Genomic DNA, 20,900 nt, shown 5'->3' with positions numbered 1-20,900 from the left:
AGGCTGCCCCCTCTCCAGCACAGCATTACTAGGAGCCAGCTACTCACCCCTCCCGGTAAGATCTCACAGCAGCCTTCCTCCAGTACGAGCTCCGGGTCACAGTAGATGTGCGCTTGCTGAAGGTCAAACTGCAGGGGACACACAAGTTCATCTTATTTCAGATGATCAAATAGCTCTCCCAGGGTCCCCAAAGAAGCTCAAAGACGTCTTCGCCCCAGGATTTGACTTTAGGGTCTTTCCAGGCTGGTCGGGGGGAGACCATCTAGAATAGAACTGTTGCCAAAAGCAGAGAGAGGAGGGAGGGAAGGAGTGGGGGGTGGGGAGAGGGAGAGGAAGAGAGAGAGAGAGAGAGACTATATTCTTAGAGCAACATAGAGGAGACTAGCAGGAAGAGGGGGCTCCATTCAAACTGGGCCCATCCTGTAAATGAATATACAAGAAAAAGCTTTGCAGGTAAAGGGAGATGCATGAGCAAAGGTGCAAACATGCAAATTTAGTAGGCGATCCATTAGACTAGGATGGATCAGACTCAATAGAGAGATGCGAGGAACATGCTGGAGACATAAAGAACCCGGGTGGTGGAGGCCCTGGAATGTTGGATTAGCTTGGTTAGGCTGCAGAGGAAAGGCAATGGCTTCAACCAGGGCTCAGAAACACAGCCTCAGGAGCTCAGGGCTCCCTGGGAGGTAGGAGTAGAAACCAGGACCCAGTACTCACTGCAACTGGCTTGCCTTGCTCAGCATCCAAGCCCAGAAATACATGTCCCCCAGGCCGGATGGATTGCCGGGGCCCCAGAGGCTGGGAGGAGGCTGAGATGCAGTCCACATGCACAGAGGCCACACGGCCTGCCACACTCAGCATCAACTTGTGCCAACGCAGATCAAAGAGCTGGGGCACTGGGAAGATGCAGGACACAAAGTCACCATCTTGGCCCTGTGCCCGGAGCTCTAGACTCCGCTCCTGGCTGTTGACTTCCAAGGAGATCTGTGACAAATTGGGAAAGAGAAAGGACAGAGATTCAGAGCTCTAGAGGCATATCTTGGCAAAGCTGGGGCCTGAAGCTGGCTGGGTCACAGAGGAGGGCATCCGGAGAGCATGTGTTGGGTGCTGGGTGTAGTCTCTCCATGGAGCAGAGAAGCCCAGAAACCACAAGTTTGAATAGAAGCTGAATTAGACTAATACAACCATTGCCCAAGGACTAGGGGAGGGAAGGGGCGGACTCACCTGTGGGTACCCATTTGCATCAGTCACTTGGAACAAGTACCATGTGTTCCGGAAGGTGTGCTTCTTCAGAAGGACTGTCAGGACCAGGGCAAACTCTTCTGGGAGGCCTCGAGGGAACACTCGTCTGCAGTGGAGAAGAGAGGGCACGCTGAGAACCGATCGATGAGCCTGCCGGGGACAAGCATAGCTCACAACTCCAAAACATACACACGTTCAGTTCATCTTAACATATTCCCTGAGCATCTTCTGCTCATGTGCTAAGAGTTGGCTGGCTGCTGGGTTAGCCAGTAGTGAAAAACGGAGGAGTTTGTCCCCATGAAGTCTCATGGGGGGGGTCTGATGGGGCAGAGGAACATTAACAGCATCCTTGAATTATCATCTCAGAGGACTGGAGAGATGGCTGAATGATTAAGAGTACTGTCTGCTCTCCCAGAAAACCAGGGTTTGATTCCCAGCACCCACAGAGCATCTCAGACCATCTATAACTGGAGTCTCAGGAGATGTAATGCCCCCTTCTGGCTTCTACAGGCACTGTATGTGTGGGGTGTGCACATACATAACATGCAGGCATAACACACATGCACATAATAAATAACTTAAATGTTCTTTTCTATCTCAGCGTTACATTCCAACTTTGGCAAGGGGCTCCCAAGGAAGCCAGCGTGGTGTACAGGTTTGGGGTGGAAGGAACGATGCGGAGTAAAAGTCCAAGGGTTCCTGCATGAACACAGCTACAAGAGGACATATTGGCCAGCAGGAGCCAGACTGCCCAGCAGCTGCTCCAAGTTGAGTTCCACATAGGTAACACTCACATAAGCACAGGCTCTTGACACCACCCTGGGGTTCTCATGGTGACCACGGGATTTAAACATGGTCCTGCTATTGCCCACAAGATCCAGGCTGGGTTTCCAGGCACTACACAAAGCCCACCCTGCAAGCCCAGCGGTGGACAATAGGTGGCCTTTTGGCAGGAGGATGTCTGCAGCAGCCTCCAGGGCCACAGTTGCAGGGGGGTGGCTGAGGTCAGTATGAACTCCAGGGGCCTCCCAGAGTCCTTTACCGTGTCGGTTGGGTCAGCGGGGCAGCCCCCAGCCGCAAGATGAGTGGCCCCTTGGGGTTGCGAATCTTCTTGATGGCAGATGTCTTCATGAGGTTCAGTCTGCGAATTAGGTTGAAGCCTTTGGGACATCAGAGGGAAAGCAGGTAAGCAGAAGCAGGCTACTCCAGGAAGTGGGTAAGGGCTGGTGGAGGCTGCACTCACCAGTCACGTTGGTTGATGGGTCACTACTGTGTTCTAACTTGAGTCCTTCTTGCTGTGAATTTGGGCACCCCTCACCTGGGACAGAGTTGGCCCGCAGCATTAGGAGCTCCGGAGGGCAACTGCCCAGCAGGGCTTCTGGGGGTCTCAGGAGGGGAGAAGTCCATAGTCTGCCTTCTGGACCTTTAACTTGGTCTGCCTTGAGGCTGTGCTCACACTTGGCCTCTGACCCTGGCTACACAGGAAGAACCCAGCACATAGCAGGGAGGGCTGAGACCTGTGACCTGTTCCAAAGCTGCTGAGTGAATCAACAGCGGAACAGGACCAGAACCCGGGGATGCCATCTCCCAATCAGCCCAGCTGGGGGCCAGGCCTATGACAGGGAGTGAAAGAAACAAGAAATGCTAGGTGGTTCAGAGCCCAGACAGTGGGGAGCCATGCAGATACACATGTTTGTTCCTCCAAGTGTTTATGCCTATGGGGAACAGAGGAAATTTTTAGCTTTGGGCATCCTTGGTGTTACGTGCAACGGTGTATACATGACTCTACACGCATGAGCTATGCATCCGTGCCCCGAGGACTGCCACGTGCACTGCCACACGTGTCCTGGGCAATGGGTGGTGTTCTACTCCCAATATTCAAAGTAGAAAATCCAACGACTTTTCCCCTGCATACCCAGCCAGTGATGCAACAAAAAGAAATGGAGAGGCTGAGGGGATCGCAAGCTCAAGGGCATCGTCAAGCCTTAGGCTCCAGACAAGGCATATTAAAGCGGGATCAGCTTTCGAACAAGGGCGCAAGTCTAAAGCCCCAAAGGGACAGGTTGGTGGCTATGAGCCTCCTTCTCCCTGAAGCTATGCCCCCTTTCCTGGGACCAGGAATGTTGATGGAGGTGCTACATCAAACAGATGGGCTAGGATCACACAGCCCTCCCAGCAACACTGATGGGAAAGCTGGGCCAAGCCAGTCAAGTCACCTTCCAGAAGACAGCCAACTCCGTGCCCAGCCTAGTTGAAAGATAGAGTTCTGTGTCCCTGGGCACAATGACCCACTGGAATCTCCACCCCCAAGTCTGGCCGGAAAGACCATCACTGTCTTTAGCCTCTCCAAGGCAATGGGTGACTCACCCTTGGCAATGGGCCCAGATTCCTTACAGATGTTGAAATCCTCTGCCCCGGGCCCTCTAGGGGACCCAGTGAGGGAGAGGAGAGAAAAGCTCTCAGTACACACATAGAAACACATGTATGCACGCACACACATGCATGCACACGCTTACACACACTAACATGGGTGTACACACATACACATACATGTGCATACAATAGCAGTCTCATACTCTCTGGATGCCTGGACTTGGGTTCTAGGAGTTCAGCTCCTTCCTGGCTAGGTGATGCAGCTACCGAGCCCAGAGGGCACCCAGCAAGGCCAGGCAGACTGCCTGGTCAATTTCCCTTGGCTATGAGCCCTGGAAAGCTGCACCCTCTCCCTGTCCAGAAGCTGAGCCATGGGGTGGGCAGTCATCAGAGATCCAGGCTGGTGCAAAGGAGGAGCCTGTGCTTGGAGGATGGAGTCACAACCATGAGAAGGAACAGAGGGGCTGGGCAGCTTTCCGGAAGTGTTGCCTTTTGTAGGGAGAGTGTAGTTCTCTGTTCTTTCCCATCCCGGTAGACAACAAGAAATGCAAAGATGGGCTGCGGAGGGAGCCTGTTCCCTCCCCACCGCCCAGAGACCCAGGAGAGACAAATGCATGTACTGAGCTCCTCAAGTTGAAAAACCAGAGAAACACAGAGACAAGGTACACACACACACACACCTCACTCACATAGGCTCAAGTATGTAAACACCTTAGCCTGAGCGAACCTGAGCTCCGCCCCTACACTTATCCAGAAATACCATATGACTGAGATATGCATATGGTCACTTATATGCAAAGACCCCAGCACGTCAGGGAGCCAGATGTAGGCCTGTGTCAGCTCACCTATATTTGTCCCATGGCTGAAGGTGGCCCAGAGCCCCAGCACCCATAGGCCGGGAGCCCAGGATGCCAACATGCTGGTCCAGAGAGATCAGCCGCAGCCTCAGCACCTGACAACCAGAGACATGGGGGGTGGGCTTCAGAGGGCCCCGAAGTGTAGGTAAGTGACAGCCTTCTGTAGGGCCCACACACCAGAAACTGCAGGGGCAAGGGCTTGGCGTCTGTTCCTTTCAGAGGCCCCACACAAACCTGGGGTGAGAATCTGGGCAGTGGTAATAAAGAAAATATTTAACCACCGGTATGCCCCAGACACCCACCAGCCTGAGCACAAGACTAGCTGAAGCACAGAAGCAAGGCCCAGGCCGCTTCTGGCTGTGTCAGGAGCTTGCCATTGGGTTGAAGAGAGGTCTAGAGGGTTCTAGAAGACCACAGAGGCAGGGAGAGTGAGGGGCCATGAGCAGAGGCAATTTATCAAAATGCTTGGACAAATCCCAGAGCTTTAACAGCTGCGTTCCGCACTGGCGCATAGTAGCCCAGTACCTGGAGAGCTGGGCTCAGCTGAGCCCAGGTAGCCCTGCCAGGCACCCACAAGGTCAGGGACTGAAGACTGGACTGATGAGTCTCTTGGCAGGGATCACAGGGCTGTGTATGGGCCAAGAAAACTTCCCCCTGTGTGTACAGGGGCGGGAGAGCAGGTCACCAGGGCCCAGGACCTTGTTGCCAACCTCTCCTGCTGATGGATACTCGTCTTTTCGTTTTATTAAACCCTGATGGATGGGCCCAGATAAATCAATGGAGGCTCAGCAAGTGGCCAGCAGAGTCATATATCATCTGGCCCCTTCCAGGACAGGCAGATCATGAGCACACAAAGCCATGTGTGTCGGTACAATACCCATAGGCACACAGGCACATAGGTGCTGGGACTGTGCGATCAAACCTAGCTGCGGGCAGGTGTGCTAAGAGACATGAGAACTGATAAGCCCAGAGTTTACATACACGCTCCTGTCCAGAGCCAGCCTATGAGCACGCACCCCTCCAGGAGGCTCTTCTGTTGGTACTTTCTTAGGCAAGTCTGATTTTGTACAGAGCCATGCTAACTTATCTCCCTTATTTCTGGGTATAGAATAAAAGATGACTTCACACGATAGATAGATAGAGAGAGAGAGAGAGAGAGAGAGAGAGAGAGAGAGGGATAAACAGACAGACAGATAGGGCTGGACTCTTGGGATGGGTCTGTGCCCCTACCCCAGTCATCTCCCATCCTCCTACCCCAGTCATCTCCCATCCTAGAGGTGTGCATCCCCCGCTCTCCAACCTGCCCTTCCTGACAGCCAGTGGGAAGACAGCCGGCTCTGAGCAGCATGTGGGTGCATGTGGAGGCATGAACACAGATGTGCCTAACATGTTCATTTCTGGCTCCCACTCCCAGGCCTCAGACTGAGTGGAGGGCTGTAGGGATGAGCTAGAGAGATGCTTCCAAGGAGACCCCGCCCCCTCAACAGACAGATGGAGGGAGAGACAGCAGGACCAGCACAGAGTTTCCAGATCACGCCACCGCAGAGAAGAGCACTGAGGCCCTCAGAGAGGGCTTGCCACTTGCCCCAGGTCACATAGCGAGTCGGCAGCAGAAAATGCCCTTTCAGCTCAGAGGGAGAAGCAGCCCAGTGCTGGCCCACTTACCAACGGCCCGGGGAGCCCTTCACTGAGCAATCCTGGCAGCCCCAAGGCTGCCAGCTATAGGAAGCAGGGCCAGGGGTCCACGACCCACAAGGGGATCCTCGATCTCTCCCTGCCAGTCTGCGCCGTTCCCAGCTTCTCCGTGTCCCGAGTTCTCTAGACTGAATGCAACGCAGCGAGCGCACGCCTACCGGGACTGCGGGCAGCTCCTGGAGAGGGAAGAGGGCGGTTCCAAGGGGCTAGGGGGCCTGCCAAGAGGCTAATGGAACACAGCTGGGTCGGCCCGCCAGGCTGGAGGAGGAGGAGGGAGGCCGCCAGGGCTCGGCGGCTGCGGAGGCGCTGGCCACTGGGCTGCACCGCCGCGCTCCTGGCCTGGCCCTGCGCCCGGGCCCGCCCGTCCCGCTTTCCCAGCCAGGTGAGCCCGCGGGCGAGAGGGGCAAGACGGGACCCTGCGTGCCCAGAGCTGCCCTGGAAGGGGCGCCTGCGGCTGGCTGGCGGGAAGGAGGCCAGGCTAGGCGCGCCCGGAATCAGGCCCGGGGTTTATGGGACCTCCTTCGTGCTCCCCCCTAGTTTCCTTGGCTGAGACCCCAGAAAGCTGGAGAGGGCTAGGGACCCTCCTCCACAGTCGTGGAACCCGCGACGTGGCTGCTGACCAAGCCTCAGTGGTCAGCTTTTTCCAGTGCCTGGGCCTAGCATTCCTAGGCTGTAGAAACTCTGCCTGCACTGGGAGGAGGGGATAGAGCACCACTCCCCAACCCTGTGCTGAATTAACTCCTTCTGCTCTGTCCTCATTTCCACAGAAGTAGAATCAGGGAGTCCTCTTGGACGCCAGGAGTTTGGAAAGGCGCAGATCCCTGCTCCCTGCTCCCTACTCCCTGATCCTTGATCCCCGCTCCAGATTTATGACTTTAAGAAGACTTTTAAAAAACTTAATTTATGCCGGGCGGTGGTGGCGCACGCCTTTAATCCCAGCACTTGGGAGGCAGAGGCAGGCGGATTTCTGAGTTCGAGGCCAGCCTGGTCTCCAGAGTGAGTTCCAGGACAGCCAGGGCTATACAGAGAAACCCTGTCTCGAAAAAAAACCAAAAAAAAAAAAAAAAAAAACCAAAAACTTAATTTATTTTGTCTGTGTATGCGCGGAACGTGTACACAGGCATAGTTGTAAATGCCGCGTTGTATGTGTGGAAGTCAGAGAACACTTCGTGGAGTTAGTTATCTCCTTCCACCATCTGAGTTCACGCTAAGGTTGCCAGTCTTGGTGACAAGCACCTGTACCTGCTGAGCCATCTCCATGGCCCTCGAACTTTTTTTTTTTTAAATCTGGATATTGAACATAGAGGTTGCATATTCTAGGCTCCCCAACTAAGCTACACGTATAGTGGTGTGTGTGTGTGTGATGTGTACATTTGTGCAGGTGTACACACACGTGCCTGGTGGTGGTAGCCTGTGGCCTTTGATCTCAGCACTCAGGAGTCAGAGGCAAGTGGATGAATTGAGGCAAGCCCGCTCTACAGAGTGAGTTCCAGGACAGCCACAGCTACACAGGGAAAACCTGTCTCAAAAACAAACAAGCAAACAAACAAACAAACGAGACCACTCACTAAGTTGCTCAGGCTGGCCTTGAGCTGGTCTATAGCAAAAGCAGACCTAGAACTTTCTTTTTTTAAGATAGGTTCTCACTATGTAGCCCTGACTGCCCTTTGTCAACCACACTGGACTTGAACTCACAGAGATGACCCCCTTGCCTCTGCTTACAGAACGCTGGGACTAAAGATGTACACCAGCACGCCCAGCCAGGCCCAGATCTTTCAACCCTCCAGCCTCGGCCTCCTGAGTAGTTGGGCGCACGCAGCAGGTCTGGTTCAAATCTACTTTTTATCTCTAATTCCATTTGCACATCTGTGGGATGAGATGCCAGCAGCTGCCCGTGTAGCTTTGTTAAAGGGAACTCATTAACATCTGTGAGAATGCTTAGCCGCGGTCTGGCACATAAGAGGAGAGCTATTTGCTGCTATTTTCATTATTGGGATCCTTAGTAGAGGACAGGGTCTGTTGGGAGTGGGGGTGGTCTTTAAGGGATGGGGAGGTTTGCTTTATATCCAGGGTCTAAAGAGGCAAAACCAATTGGGTTTGGATGAACTTCAGAGGAAGAAGCAGAAGCGGCTGCAGGGTATATGTTGGGGTTAGAAAGGAAGCGACTAAAGATCCTCCATCCTGAGGATGGTCTTCCTGTTAGAGTAGGTGGTCTAGCAGTAGACCTGTGGCCCCATCTAACCCAGGCAGAGCTATGACAGGCCTGGGATTTCCCATTTCCATCCCTGGCGGTGCTGAGTCAGCGGAAACCCTAACCACGATGCTACGCCATGGAGGCGCCCCACTGTGGTCCCCTCACAGAGCCTGGGCCCAGATGTGTGGTGGCAGTGGTGGGGCCTGCAAGGCGCTGAGCTCAGCAGGCAGGAAGGGCAGGAGGTGGGGCTTTCAGAAGCTCTGTCAGGAGAGTTGGGCAGGCACAGTCGGGGTTGCTAATGGGAGTACTGGCCAGCTCTGGGCAGAAAAAGGAAGGAACATACACTAGTCAGGTTCATAGAACACCACAGGGGGGCAGTGTTCACACCTCATCTCCTTTGCTGAAGGGAAACCCAGACTTACAGGAACAAGCTGCCTAGCATCACATAACCCATCCGTGGTAGAGACAAGACCATGGTCGGCAAACCTGAACAGCCGAAACGACCACACCCTGTGCCATCCTGGCCATGCCCAGCCTTCACCCACTCATGCCCTGCACCGGGGCTCTCAGAGTCAAAGATGCAGGAACCTAAGAGACTGGCATCCAGAGACTTTCCTATACCACCCCAGAGGTGCTCATAAGAACAACCAAACCAGCCAGGCAGTGGTGGTGCACACCTTCAATCCCAACACTCAGTGGCAGAAGCAGGGGCTCTCTGGGAATTCAAGGCCAGCCTGCTCTACAGAGCAAGTTCCAGGACAGCCAGGGTTAAACAGAGAAACCCTGTGTCAAAAAGCAAAACAAAACAAAAGAAAAACAAAAACAAGCAAAAAAAAAAAACAAACCACGTAAAAAACAAAAACAATCACAAAAAAACAAACCTAGGGAGCCTCTCTGACTGGGCCCGGCATCGCAGTGTAGAGCTATAACTCACAGGACTGTCACTCTGACACATGTGTGCACAGCCCCTGTGTGTGCTCACTCTACATGCATCTATAGACACTCATGTTCCTATAGACCCGAGCACACACAGAGAGATGTGACCCCCAACCCACCTACCCACACAAAATTAGATTCCTGGATATATCCAAATGCAAAGAGGTATATCTTCTCAGAATATACATGGTGTCAGGTGGAGTAGTATTTATCTGTAATCCCCAGCTACCCAGGAGTGTGACACAGAAAGGTTGCAAGTTCAAGGCCAGGACTTGTCTCAAAGTTTTTTTTGTTTTTTTTTTTTTAAAGATTTTATTTATTATTATACATAAGTACACTGTAGCTGTCTTCAGACACACCAGAAGAGGGTGTCAGATCTCATTACAGATGGTTGTGAGCCATCATGCGGTTGCTGGGATTTGAACTCAGGACCTTTGGAAGAGCAGTCAGTGCTCTTACCCACTGAGCCATCTCGCCAGCCCCTCAAAGTTGTTTTTTTTAAAGGGCTGGGAAAGCTAGTCCAGCCAAAGAACAGTTTCATACACAAGACTAGACTCACACCCCAGGACTGAAAAAAAAAATTGTATAGACTTGAGTGTGCACACACAGGCACATGTATGTACGTAGACATGTGTGTACACAGACCTACACATAAAAACACAGACATGTCCACTATGCCAGCAGAGATACCTGCAGAACTGTGGCACGCACAGATATGCACATACGCTCAGATGCATATGCAGCTATGCCGACACATTTATATGCAGTCAGCCCCGGAAAGCCCCACACATGAGCAAGTAGGGTATCCCATGGGACTGGGCTCAGTGCCCTCACCCCAGATGGCATCACCACGAGGTAATCAACGCTGCTAATCGCCACCAGCTGCCCTGAAGCCTGCTTGCCGCTGCCGGGTGGGGCTACCAGAGCCTCCTGGGCGTAGGGTAATGTGCACAGATGTTGGCAAAGCCCATGGGCCTTTCCATTACCCTAGCTTGCACTGGGGCTCCCCACCTGGCAAGGGGAACCCTTGGGGCTGGGGGAGGGTTAAGAGACAAGATAGAGCTTGATCCCAAGACAGACCCAGGAGCCCCCAGACATCTAAGCAGAAGTGACCCAGATGTCTTAGGCTTGCTCAGGGATCCTGAGCCACAACGTGCACACCTAGATTTTGGCATAGATGAACACAGATGCAATACACACCCCGAGACACATCACACCTGATGGATTGCTCATCAGAGGCCTGCTCCTGCTTCTCCCTCCCAGTAACTGCCACCATAATTCATTTTGATGCCCAGGCTGCAGTCTACAGCTTGGCTCCTTCCTTCCATTCTGCCTCCCCACCCCCTGCCTGTCACCTCTACCCACCTCCCACCCCCCACAGTACAGGTCACATCCAGCACTTCCGATGACGCCACCCTTGCCCAAGCCACTATCGCTTTTTAGCAGAATCGCTGTGAAAGCTCCCACGTGCCCCAGCCAGCTACTCTCGGCCCACTAACCCCACCCAGGCCCCTAGCCCATCAGGAAGCTCATTCCCCGCCTTTATCCGCTACTGCCTGGCTCTCATTAATAAAACCCCAGGCTTGGGGGCCCGGAAAGAGGACGGCTCAGCTGTTAAGCACACTGGCTGCCCTCCCAGAGGACTTGGGTTTAGTTCCTGGCACCCACATGGTAGGTCACAACCATCAGTAACTAGAGTGCCAGGGGATCAAATGTCCTCTTCTGACCTCCATGGGGACCAGGCAAACAGACATATATGCAGGCAGAACACTCACACACATAAAATAATCATAAATAGTTTGTAGAAAATTAAAGGCCCGGTTTTTCCCTCTAGCTGTTCCAGGTGATTCATGATGTAGCCTCTACTTCTGGCCCTCCACCTTACCCCACTTTCTTTCCCAACCGTGAACCCTTCCATTGGTTGGGCTCAGGCATTTTTGTACTACTCCTCTTTCTTCTTGGAGGGTTCTGCCCTAGTCGCTGCAGACTGGCCCTTTGATACCCAAGTCTCAGCCCTCCTTGACTTCCCAGTGTGAAAGAGCCTCAGTGGGCCTTTGTCACATGGCCCCTTGTGTAAAGCTCTGCAAGGCTTCAGTACGTGTCTAAACATTACCTTTCTGACTGACTATGTCTGCCATTTCTAGCTCACTGTGGCTGAACCTGGTGACTTATAGACACACACAAGCGATTGAGTGGGTTATACTTGAACCCTGTTCACCCTGTGCCCGGACAGACTGCACTTTCATGAGGCACCACAACCACACACAACCACACACATACACGTGGGGGGGGGTGCCATGTACTGACACATGCGTACACATGTGCACACACATACACGCACACGTAGGGGGATGCCATGTGCCAACACATGTGCCCACACACATACACTCATGGGAGATGCCATGTGCTGATACAAGCACACACACAGGGAATGTGCCATGGCTGACTCATGCATACACATACGCACACACACACACACACACACACACACACACACACGCGGAGTGTGCCATGTGCTGACACGCGCACATACATGCACACACACAGCTTCTTAATCAGGGAGAAGAGATTGTGAATCAAACAGGCCTCTTTTCTTCTTCCTTGCATGTCTCTGGTGTCTCTGTCTGTCTCACAGTGCCTTTCATCTTTTCCTCTTTCACAGTGACTTGGTTCCTGTCTCCCTTCACTCTCACTTCTTCAAACTCTCCTGTGCGCCTCTGCCTTGAGATCTGTGTCTCTAAATCTGTACTTCTCTCTTATGTCTCTGTTTTTCTGTTGTTTTCTCATATTCCTGGAGTTTATTTTCCTACCTCCTGTCCCTGTTGCTGACATGAAAATGCTAGTGTTTCTCTGCCTCTTATGCTCGCTGTCTGTCTGTCTGTCTCTCTCCATCTTCTCTCTCTCTCCCTCTCTTTTTCCTTCCTGCCTCTCTCACCTTTCATCTCTCTCTAGCTCCAATATACCTGCCTGCAGTGTTCTTTCTCCCCATTTCCCACCTTCACCAGGGTCTTCCTCTGTAGCCAAGCCAATCCTTGAACTCACAACCCTCCTGCCTCAGTCTGCCTACTACCACACTCCCATGTGCGGCCATAACTGTTTCTATGTCTGGCTTCCTATCTTTGACTGTTTCTGTCTTTCATTCTCCATGCTCCTCCCTGTCCTAAATCAGCAACAGCTCTGCATCCCCACAGCTGCCTGCATTCCTGTCTTGCACCACTGGCTGTCAGCTTTGTTATGGTCCTGGTGGGAGGGCCAGTGCTCTGTGCTGCTGATGCCCACCAGCCCTACAGGACCACAGCAAACTAAGGTCTCCTACCCAGGCCTGGCATCTAAGGACTGGTGACAGTCACCCACCACCTGGGCCTGGTCAGAGCATTCAGGGCATGACTATCCTTTTGCTCTATATGGTTACCTTGGATCTTCTGGAAAAGAGAGCCCAGATCCCAGGAGACTAAGCTGTAGGCATGTCACTAGCTGGAGCCAATGGATGCTTGAAAAGGAAGACCCTTGTGGTTTCCTGGGCCCCAGCCCTGCTGGCTCTTTGGGTTCTTCCTCCTTCTTCTGAATGAACCATGGAGACATGGCAGGTGCAAAATATATCTCACCTCTACCTTTTCTGCAACTCCAGTCCTCCGTTGCCATTGTAACAGAAGGTAAGCTGTCAGTCACACCCTGCCTGGTGTAAAGCAGCCATGAGAACTTTACCTAACTGCTGTAGGCCTGTGGGTCTCAGGAGAGGAGCAATGTCACACAGCTCCTCCAGACACACATGGACAATGTATGGAAACAGAAGAAAGTGACACTGGCATCTAGAGTAGAGGCCAGAGCTGTTACTAAACACGTGTCCAGTGGTCCAGGATATTCCTCCCAATAAGGAAGTGTCTGGCCCCAACGTCAAGAGTGGAAAGCTAAGAAATCCTCCCTGACTCCCAGGGCCAGAGCAGCTCTGCAGAATCCCTTGACCTCCTTTAAACTCTGACCAGGGATGGGAGTCATTAGAAGACCCAAGACTCTCGAAGAGTTTGACCCTACTGCTGCCTTTAATAACCTCCACTAACATTTATTGAGCCCATACCAAGCACTGGCTGGTACTGTCTATGGAAAACTCAATTTAGTCTCACAACACCACGGGAGGCCCCGGCGCTATTACGAGCTCGGTTCTAAGGGTGAGGGAGCCGGCAGAGAGAGGGAGAGTAATCAGCACAAGGTCTCACAAAGGACACAGATGGAACATAGATTTGAACTGGTCATTTGGGACAAGTCCAAAGGACAGAGAGCTATCCAAGGAAGAGCCCACATGACAGGAGTGCCAGCCAATCCTTTCTTCCTTTCACTCCTTTGTTAAAAGAGATGCGGCACATCACTGAGTGCTACAGTAGTTCTAGGCATTACCACCTCTGCTACACCAAGACAGCGGGGATTCCGAGATTTAACTCTCAGAATGGTGGAGGGCTCAGCTCTGCTCATGACTTCTGCGTGTCAGGCCATCACAGTCCCTGTGAACGGGGCGCTGTTGTCACATGGGAAAGGCTGGAGACCCGGAGTATTGGCTTCCAAGTTCTCAGGTGATAGGACCCAGAGAACCACCCTGAGAAGCCTGGGCAGGCACTCAGCCTGTCAGAGTCTGGGCCTGGGCTTACACTCAGCTCTGGCTCTTACTGAGTGTAACTTGAGGCTATCACTTGACTCTTCTTCTCAAAGCATGGCCTCATCGGTCACTCATGGTTACTGATAAAGAAGGGCATGATAGCAAGGGCCTGGACTCCCAGACACTTGGGAGGTGAAGTGAGTCACAAGTTCAAGGCTAGCTTGGTCTACACAGTAAGACTCTGTTTAAAAAAAAAAACAAAAACAAAAACAAAAAAACAAAAAACTTTTTACTCACCTATAAAAGTCAAGTAAGACTTGACCCTGGGATAGGGGTTGGATTGCACCCCTACCATCTATTTAGCAATGCGCTTTGACAAGGTACTCCCCACCCCACCCCCATGGAGTGGGTATCCTCTTTTTGTTGGCAAAACAGAATTGTCCACACTTCACAAGGAGGGTTGCTAAGAGAGTGCCCGTAAAATACTGAGCATAGTTCCTAGAACCCAATAAACATTAGCCATTCCAGACATACAGCGAGGGTTTGCAGCCTCAGCACCACAGTCCACGTGTGCTCCCGGCTGCCTTCCTGATTCCCACTTCTGCTTCCCGCTCAGAATTAACTTTAGATTTGTTTTTCTTCCTTCTCACTTGGGGATAGGGAAGGCAATTGGGACTAGTCTCCCAGATGAGTATATCCAAGCAGATGCTTAGAGGAGAGAGAGGACAGAGCGAGGAGATCCAGGAGAGATGCTTGGTACCCAGGAAGCAGCCATCACTGATTGGCTAGAGCATCCAGTGCCCTGTTGGACAGCAGGCCTAGAAGGACCTGGTTTGGGTACCATTTCCCCAAAGCCAGTAGCCAAGCCTACGTGTATTTTGTTGGTTTTTTTTTTGTGTGTGTGTGTGTATGTGTGAAGGAGGCACCCCACCTCCTGCTGAGGACCAGTGCGAACCAGTCATCTTCTTTCCCAGGCACAAGAGGATGAGAGGAGCCAGAGACTCCTCCCACATTCTTTCTTCGCATGCAAAGGCCTCAGACTGTTGAGACATAGAGTCACAAACTTGTAGAATCCTGGAATTTCTGGATAGAGAGAAGCTCTAACTGATGTTGGCCTCACCTCCTTCCAATGGTGCCCATGGCGAAGCTGAGGAGGCTTGGCTTTGTTCTCTAGGCCATCGGTTCACACCCTTCCTGGTGCTGTGACCCTTTGATACAGCTCCTCACGTTGTGGTGACCCCCCCCAACCATAAAATTATTTCATTGCTACTTCATAACTGTAATTTTGCTCCTGTTATGAGTCATAAAGTAAATAATCTGATAAGCAGGATATCTAATATGCAACCCCAAAGGGCTCATGACCCACAGGTTGAGGACTAAATCTTTCAGTTCTCTGAGCCACAGCCTCCATCTCTGTTGACTGTGATGATCTGTTGGGGGGATTAAATGAGACAGTTTGTGAGATTGAGCCAAGTCCACAGGAAACATTCAAAGATGCTAATTATCACAATCATTATGGAGTGGGCTGGTAATGTGCTGAGGACCTCACCTCATAGCCAAGGTCATCTGACATCTCCAAGCCCCACTTCTGTCTCATTTTATTACTTACCTGGCTGCCTTTAATAAGAAGCCAGTGGTATTTCTGACCAATATGATAGCTTTTTCTATGAAATGGTCTAAATAACACACAAAGAAATAAGAACTGACTTTGGGATTTGTTGGCCTTGACCTTCAGTAAAGGCCTGCCTGACACCAGAATTTGGGGACAAAGAGGACAATGGTTGGAGTCGTAGTGTGTGTTTGGGTTCATGGCCAAGTGCCCCCCCATGCCCTTTGGTCAAAAGGGAAGGCTGAACTTGGGGACTCAGCCTATCCATTCTCCGAGTCTGGAATCTTTTTTTAAATTTCAATCATGTTACTGTTCATATTTACTTATTAGTTTTTAAAAGATTTGTTTATTTCATGTATATGAGTACAGTGTAGCTGTCTTCAGACACATCAGAAGAGGAATCCCAGTACAGATGGTTGTGAGCCACCATGTGGTTGCTGGAAATTGAACTCAGGACCTCTAGAAGAGCAGTCAGTGCTTTTAACCACTGAGCCATCTCTCCAGTCCCCCAACCCCACCCCTAGCCTCAAATCTGAATCTTAAGGGCCCAAATATGTTCACCACTCAGGAGGGAGAATGGGCTGAGGGCTCAAACCTCTGTAAATCCCAGCGTTCCTCTGCTGCCATTCAGACCCTGGACATGCCTCAGTTGTACCAGCGGCTCCATATCCATCCAAGGGCCCCACATCACTCTAGCCCACACCACACAGAGGAGGAAAGAGACATAAATGACAGACATGGCAGCTAACTGGCTGAGCTGGGATCACACCAAGCTCTGCTCCCAATCTGTCACTGCTACTTAACAATTTTCATTTATTACTGTGTGTGATGGAAGGCCAGATGCTCATAACCCAGCATTCATATGAGGTCACAGGACATCGATGTGGAGATAGTTCTCCCACTTTGACAGGGGCCTGGGGTTCGAACTCAGGTCGTCAGTCTTGTGCAGCAAGAGCTTTACCAGCTGAGCCATCTTGCCAGCCCCTACTACTACTTTTGAAAAATGATTCCCAGGAGGCAGCATATACTAAGTAAGTTTCCTTGTTCTCCTCTTACTGTGGTCATCCTCAGTGGGAACACTTTACTGGACAGGCTCCACAAGAAGCCAGGCAAGTTGTCAGCTAAGAGCAGAACAAAGATTTCAGTATCAGGCTATCACTCACTGGTGCTGTAACTCAGTTTTCTCGTCTGTAGAATGGGCAGTGTTTGCTCCAGAACCTCTAAGATCCCAAATAGGCCATTTGTCTAGACCAGGTCCACACCCAGAATACCAGAACAGCCTAATGAACTTGGGTGGTGAGGGGCAGGTGCAGATGTGACTGTCCAGTCAGGGATGGGTGCAGCCTCCAGATGCACAAAAACAACCAAATAAATCAGGCCAAGGAACTCCTAATCCTTCCCGGCTGTGGCTGCTACTGCTCACAAGGCCTGGAAGCAGGGCACCGCTTGGCCAAGAGCACAGTCTGGCCAAGAGACTCCGAGTGATGCCTGGCCATCAAGACTGACTCTGCTCCCGCGGGGGTTGCGAGAAGAAGCCCTCCGGACTGGTGACTCAGACCTCCCTGACCCCCTCCTGGGTGGGCACTTTCCAGCGCCTGTGTCTATTTTTAGACCTGGCTTCAGGTCTGAGCAGAGAACAGCAGGAAGGAGGGGGGAAGCTTGAGACGCCCGCGCCTGAGTAGCTCCTCCTCTGGGGCTCAAGCCTTGAGGCCCTCCAGCTGTCCAGCTAGAAATGAATAGAAGCACGAGGGTGCCAGCGTCATCACCTACGTAGGGGGTGCATCGAAAGCACAGGGACAAGTCCCCTTTCCCCCCTCCCACCAGGCCTGGCAGTTCTAGAGAGCTGGGTGTGGCCTCTGTTAAGTGAGGCCATGAGCCGCCCCGTTGCTGAAGTGTTTGTCTATTGGACTGAAGGCCAAGGCTGGAGGGGCCCTGGCTACTGAGCGGGAGAGATTGAGAGCAGAGAGAGCTGCCAGGCTCAGGAACCCAGATCCCACCTAGCTGTCTGCCACGCCCTCACCGATCACGCCCTGAATTGCCGTTGACCTCCTTTATGGAAGGAGAATCTTTCTCTCCAGAACCTCATGCACAACCCTCCCCCCTCCCACCCCCTACCTCCCAGTTTCCAACTTGACCTTGCCCTCCCATGAGGGTTTAGAGGGGTCCCAAGGTTTAGAGGGGTCTGGATGCTGGGGCATGGGGCAGATGTGAGAGAAATGAGTCCCCACCTTTAACCCCTGCCCCAACCCCTCCTCTCTGGCATTAGATCAAAGAGGAAAGGTATCGGGGCTGGGGGATAGGAAGTCAGCAGTGGTGAGGCCTTTGGATGCCTAAGGTATAGGATACATCTGTTTGAGCTGGATAGACAGTGAAGCTAGAAGGGCTGAGCCGGCTCTGAGCTCCTGAACAAGCTTGTAGAGACAGACCCGAGGCCACATGATGGCTCTTAGGCAGAGAGAGGTCCTTAGGACAATGCCCCACGACTAAGCCCCAGAGGCTGAGGCCACATTTCTGAGGGATGAAGGGAGCTGAACATATGTGGGACCTGGCTTTGGGGAGGTCCAAGCCGAGGAGCATCCATCTGGGGTGAGGGGTGGATGATGGTAGGTGGAGCCCGTTCTCCCGGCACCATCTAGTGGGAAGCTGAGGAATCGCGGAGAACAGATTAGGGGCTCCTCCCTCTCTCCATGTTCCTCCAGGACCTGCACACCACCCTTCTGGGGGGTATCCACAGGGTTTCCCTCACCGGCAACAGGAGCCATCCTCATGGCTGTCTTCCAGCTCCAAGCCCTGCCTGTCTCTTGTTGCTCAGGATCACTTCCAAGCTGCGTTCTGTCTGTCCCAGCCACCGGTCCCTGAAGCATCTGCCAGCTGCTGCCTCCTGTCATTCTCTTGCCCCATCTATTCCTGATAGACAGGCAGTGTTTCTACAACAGATATCTAGCAGAATAACTCTCATGATTAAAATATCCCCATAGCTTCTCAGGGTCCAGATAAACTTCACACTTGGGACTTATTGGTCTCTTTACCATTAGCCTCACCTTCTGTGGACTTCATCCCTCTGGAGCTTCCTTCTGTCTTTCCATCCCATCTGAGCCCTCCCTGAGGTTGACCTAATCCTTACCATTGAGGGGGGAGCTCCCACAGCCTCCAGAACAACTACCGGGACTCTAGCTGCCGGTCAGTTCTGCAGGACAGCTTATGGAGTTATTAATTGCTTTACTCTTCCTGTCTCTCTCCTCCCACTTCCAAGCTGGTAGCCAAGGCCTTTGATTTTCCTAGCCTGGGGGAACTGTGCTGGGTAGCACACAGGAGATGCTTGAAGTCTGATGGCTCCTGCCTACTTTTGAAAAAGGAACCTTCTGGAAGCAACTGTGCCAGGTGTTCTCAAGGGAGGAGCTGAATAGGACAAAGGGGGAGGAGGCTGCCAGGAGGCAGCAATGGGGGGTACCGAGGGTGGAGATGTCCTTAATAGATGACAGGATCATGGGGGTGGGTGGTAATGCAGCAGGGAAACCGGAACCTGGGTATCGAGATTCAGGCCTAACTTTCCCCAAGCAACAGAGGAGAAGCGGACTCAGTATATCTCAAGAATCCCATGGGGCCCAGCACAGCAGGCCTCTCCATGGGGGTTAGGCGGACAGGAGGCAGCTCTCCTGTGGTGTAGGAAGGTGCATCAGGCCCTTGCACAAGTCTATGGAGGAAGAAGGAGTCCAGGAATGGCCGAGATGGAATTTTCTGCAAATTCACAGCAAAGAGCTTAGCGTGGATCAGATTGGAGGAGCTTTTAAGACAATACAGACCCAGGGTCTTTCTTGGGCCAAGATCCCTACCTTGGGCCAAGCTACACCTATCTGTGTGCATCTCATCTACAGAGCTGAAAACATGAGTTTCCTTCAGAATTACTGCCTCAGGGTCCAGCTGGGGCGGGGTCTGGCTCATAAGAAGCATTAAAAAAAAAATGGTTTTTGTTGAATTCACTTTTCCTCCTTAGAGTCAAAAAGTCAAGTCTATTTCAGCGCTATACACAAGGGTGTCCCTATGGTCCTGCAAATAAGCTAACACTTAATCCTCTCTCATAGCCCACAAGGCCCCCTCCCCCTCACAGCTTCTTCTCTACAACCTACCCTCCGTGTAGGCTCCTCTCCAGCCAAATGGCTTTATTTGTAATTCTCCAAACCTGCCAGGTGGTTTCATGCCTCCGTGCCTTTGCTTGTGTGGTACCTCCACCTCCCGTGCCCTTTCCCTCTCTCTGCCTGCTGAGCTTTCAATTAGTGTAAGTTCAGGGTGAGTCTCCCCTTCCTAGTCTTGTCTGACACTCTCCCCTTCCCTGCAAGGCAGAACGGACTCCTCCTGCTCTGGGACCGATTGCTCATATCCATGTTTGTCTTCTCCCCGGACTGTAGCAAGACACCTGTGCCCAGCATAGTAAACATGACTTTCTGTCCCCACCTTGGATTAGTGGGTGTGACCTCAGCATCCCTTCCAGCCTCAGTTTCCCTCTCTCTCACAATGGAAGGAATGGAACTCAATGGTCCCAGGTTCCCTCCTTCCATCATTGAGCTTGTCAGTGATGGCACATAAAACACCATTCACCTGTGTCCCCGCGCACCAGCTGAAAGCAGTGCGTGCTCAGCCATGGAGATGCACATAGCAAAGCACACAGCCACCAGGAGCAAGTCCCTGCTAAGCAGTTGCATGTGACCCTCCACATAAACGTATAGAGCCTTCTGGATGCAGATGCTTGGCCCTCCCAACCCCCCATCCCCAGTCAGCCACTGGCCTTGACAGTGAAAAATTCAGCAGCAGTCAGGGCTGCCGGTCCAGCATCGAGTTAATATTCAAGCAACGAACCTTCTGCAATATGCATGCCCTGAGGCTGGTGTCCTGTGGGGCTCCCCCTTCTCAGGCCTGCACAGGCTCGGCCTCCTCTCCCACCCACCCCAGCTGTAGACACAGATACAGCCTGCCTGCAGCAGACCAGCCACCAAGACCCAGATCCTCAGTTCTGTTTATTTTCTGGGCATTTCATTTGTTTCTTCATCCCTTCATTCAGGATTATCTCTGAAGTTCCTATGGTGTGCCAGGCAGCCAACATGCATGGCAGTGATGATGACCCTGTTCTGTACTCAGAAGCTCACAGGCCAGTGAGGGAGACAAACTAGATACAATTTCACATAAAAATAAATAGCACTGTGGAAAGATTACTGTGATGTGATTTGGGAAAAAAAAAATGATTCAGGACCAGTGACATGGCTCAGTGGGAAAGGTCATCCATTACGAAACCTGAATACCTGGTTCAGTCCTGGAAACCATACGTGGAAAGAGAACTAGCTCCCACAAGTTGTTGTCTGACCTCCACATACACATAAATGATATGTGCATGTCCATACACGTGTGTGCATG

The 20,900-nt window shown here is 52.1% G+C and overlaps 1 protein-coding gene across 6 annotated transcripts in view; it reads right to left on the bottom strand.

Moving 5' to 3' along the window:
• Col16a1 (collagen type XVI alpha 1 chain) overlaps nt 1-6,573 on the bottom strand; it is a 51,524-nt gene extending 44,951 nt beyond the window's left edge. For 4 of the 6 annotated variants that reach the window (XM_031378814.1, XM_031378815.1, XM_031378816.1 and 1 more), the window contains exons 1-7: nt 6,138-6,570; nt 4,461-4,567; nt 2,486-2,560; nt 2,285-2,402; nt 1,225-1,348; nt 718-984; nt 48-128 (exon numbers count right to left, since the gene is read on the bottom strand). In XM_031378814.1, coding sequence (XP_031234674.1) covers nt 48-128; nt 718-984; nt 1,225-1,348; nt 2,285-2,402; nt 2,486-2,560; nt 4,461-4,533 — 738 coding nt within the window. In that variant the 5' untranslated portion in view covers nt 4,534-4,567; nt 6,138-6,570. Of the gene's footprint in view, nt 1-47; nt 129-717; nt 985-1,224; nt 1,349-2,284; nt 2,403-2,485; nt 2,561-4,460; nt 4,568-6,137 lie in introns of those variants that run through there. The other 2 variants (XM_031378818.1, XM_031378819.1) reach the window with 2 other exon arrangements.
• Nucleotides 6,574-20,900: the final 14,327 nt, after the last annotated feature.

Source organism: Mastomys coucha, unplaced genomic scaffold (assembly GCF_008632895.1).
Source record: "Mastomys coucha isolate ucsf_1 unplaced genomic scaffold, UCSF_Mcou_1 pScaffold18, whole genome shotgun sequence".
In the NCBI taxonomy this organism is placed as follows: Eukaryota; Metazoa; Chordata; class Mammalia; order Rodentia; family Muridae; genus Mastomys; species Mastomys coucha.
Note: the sequence above shows the minus strand (reverse complement) of the source record. Positions and strands in the feature narration are given on the sequence as shown.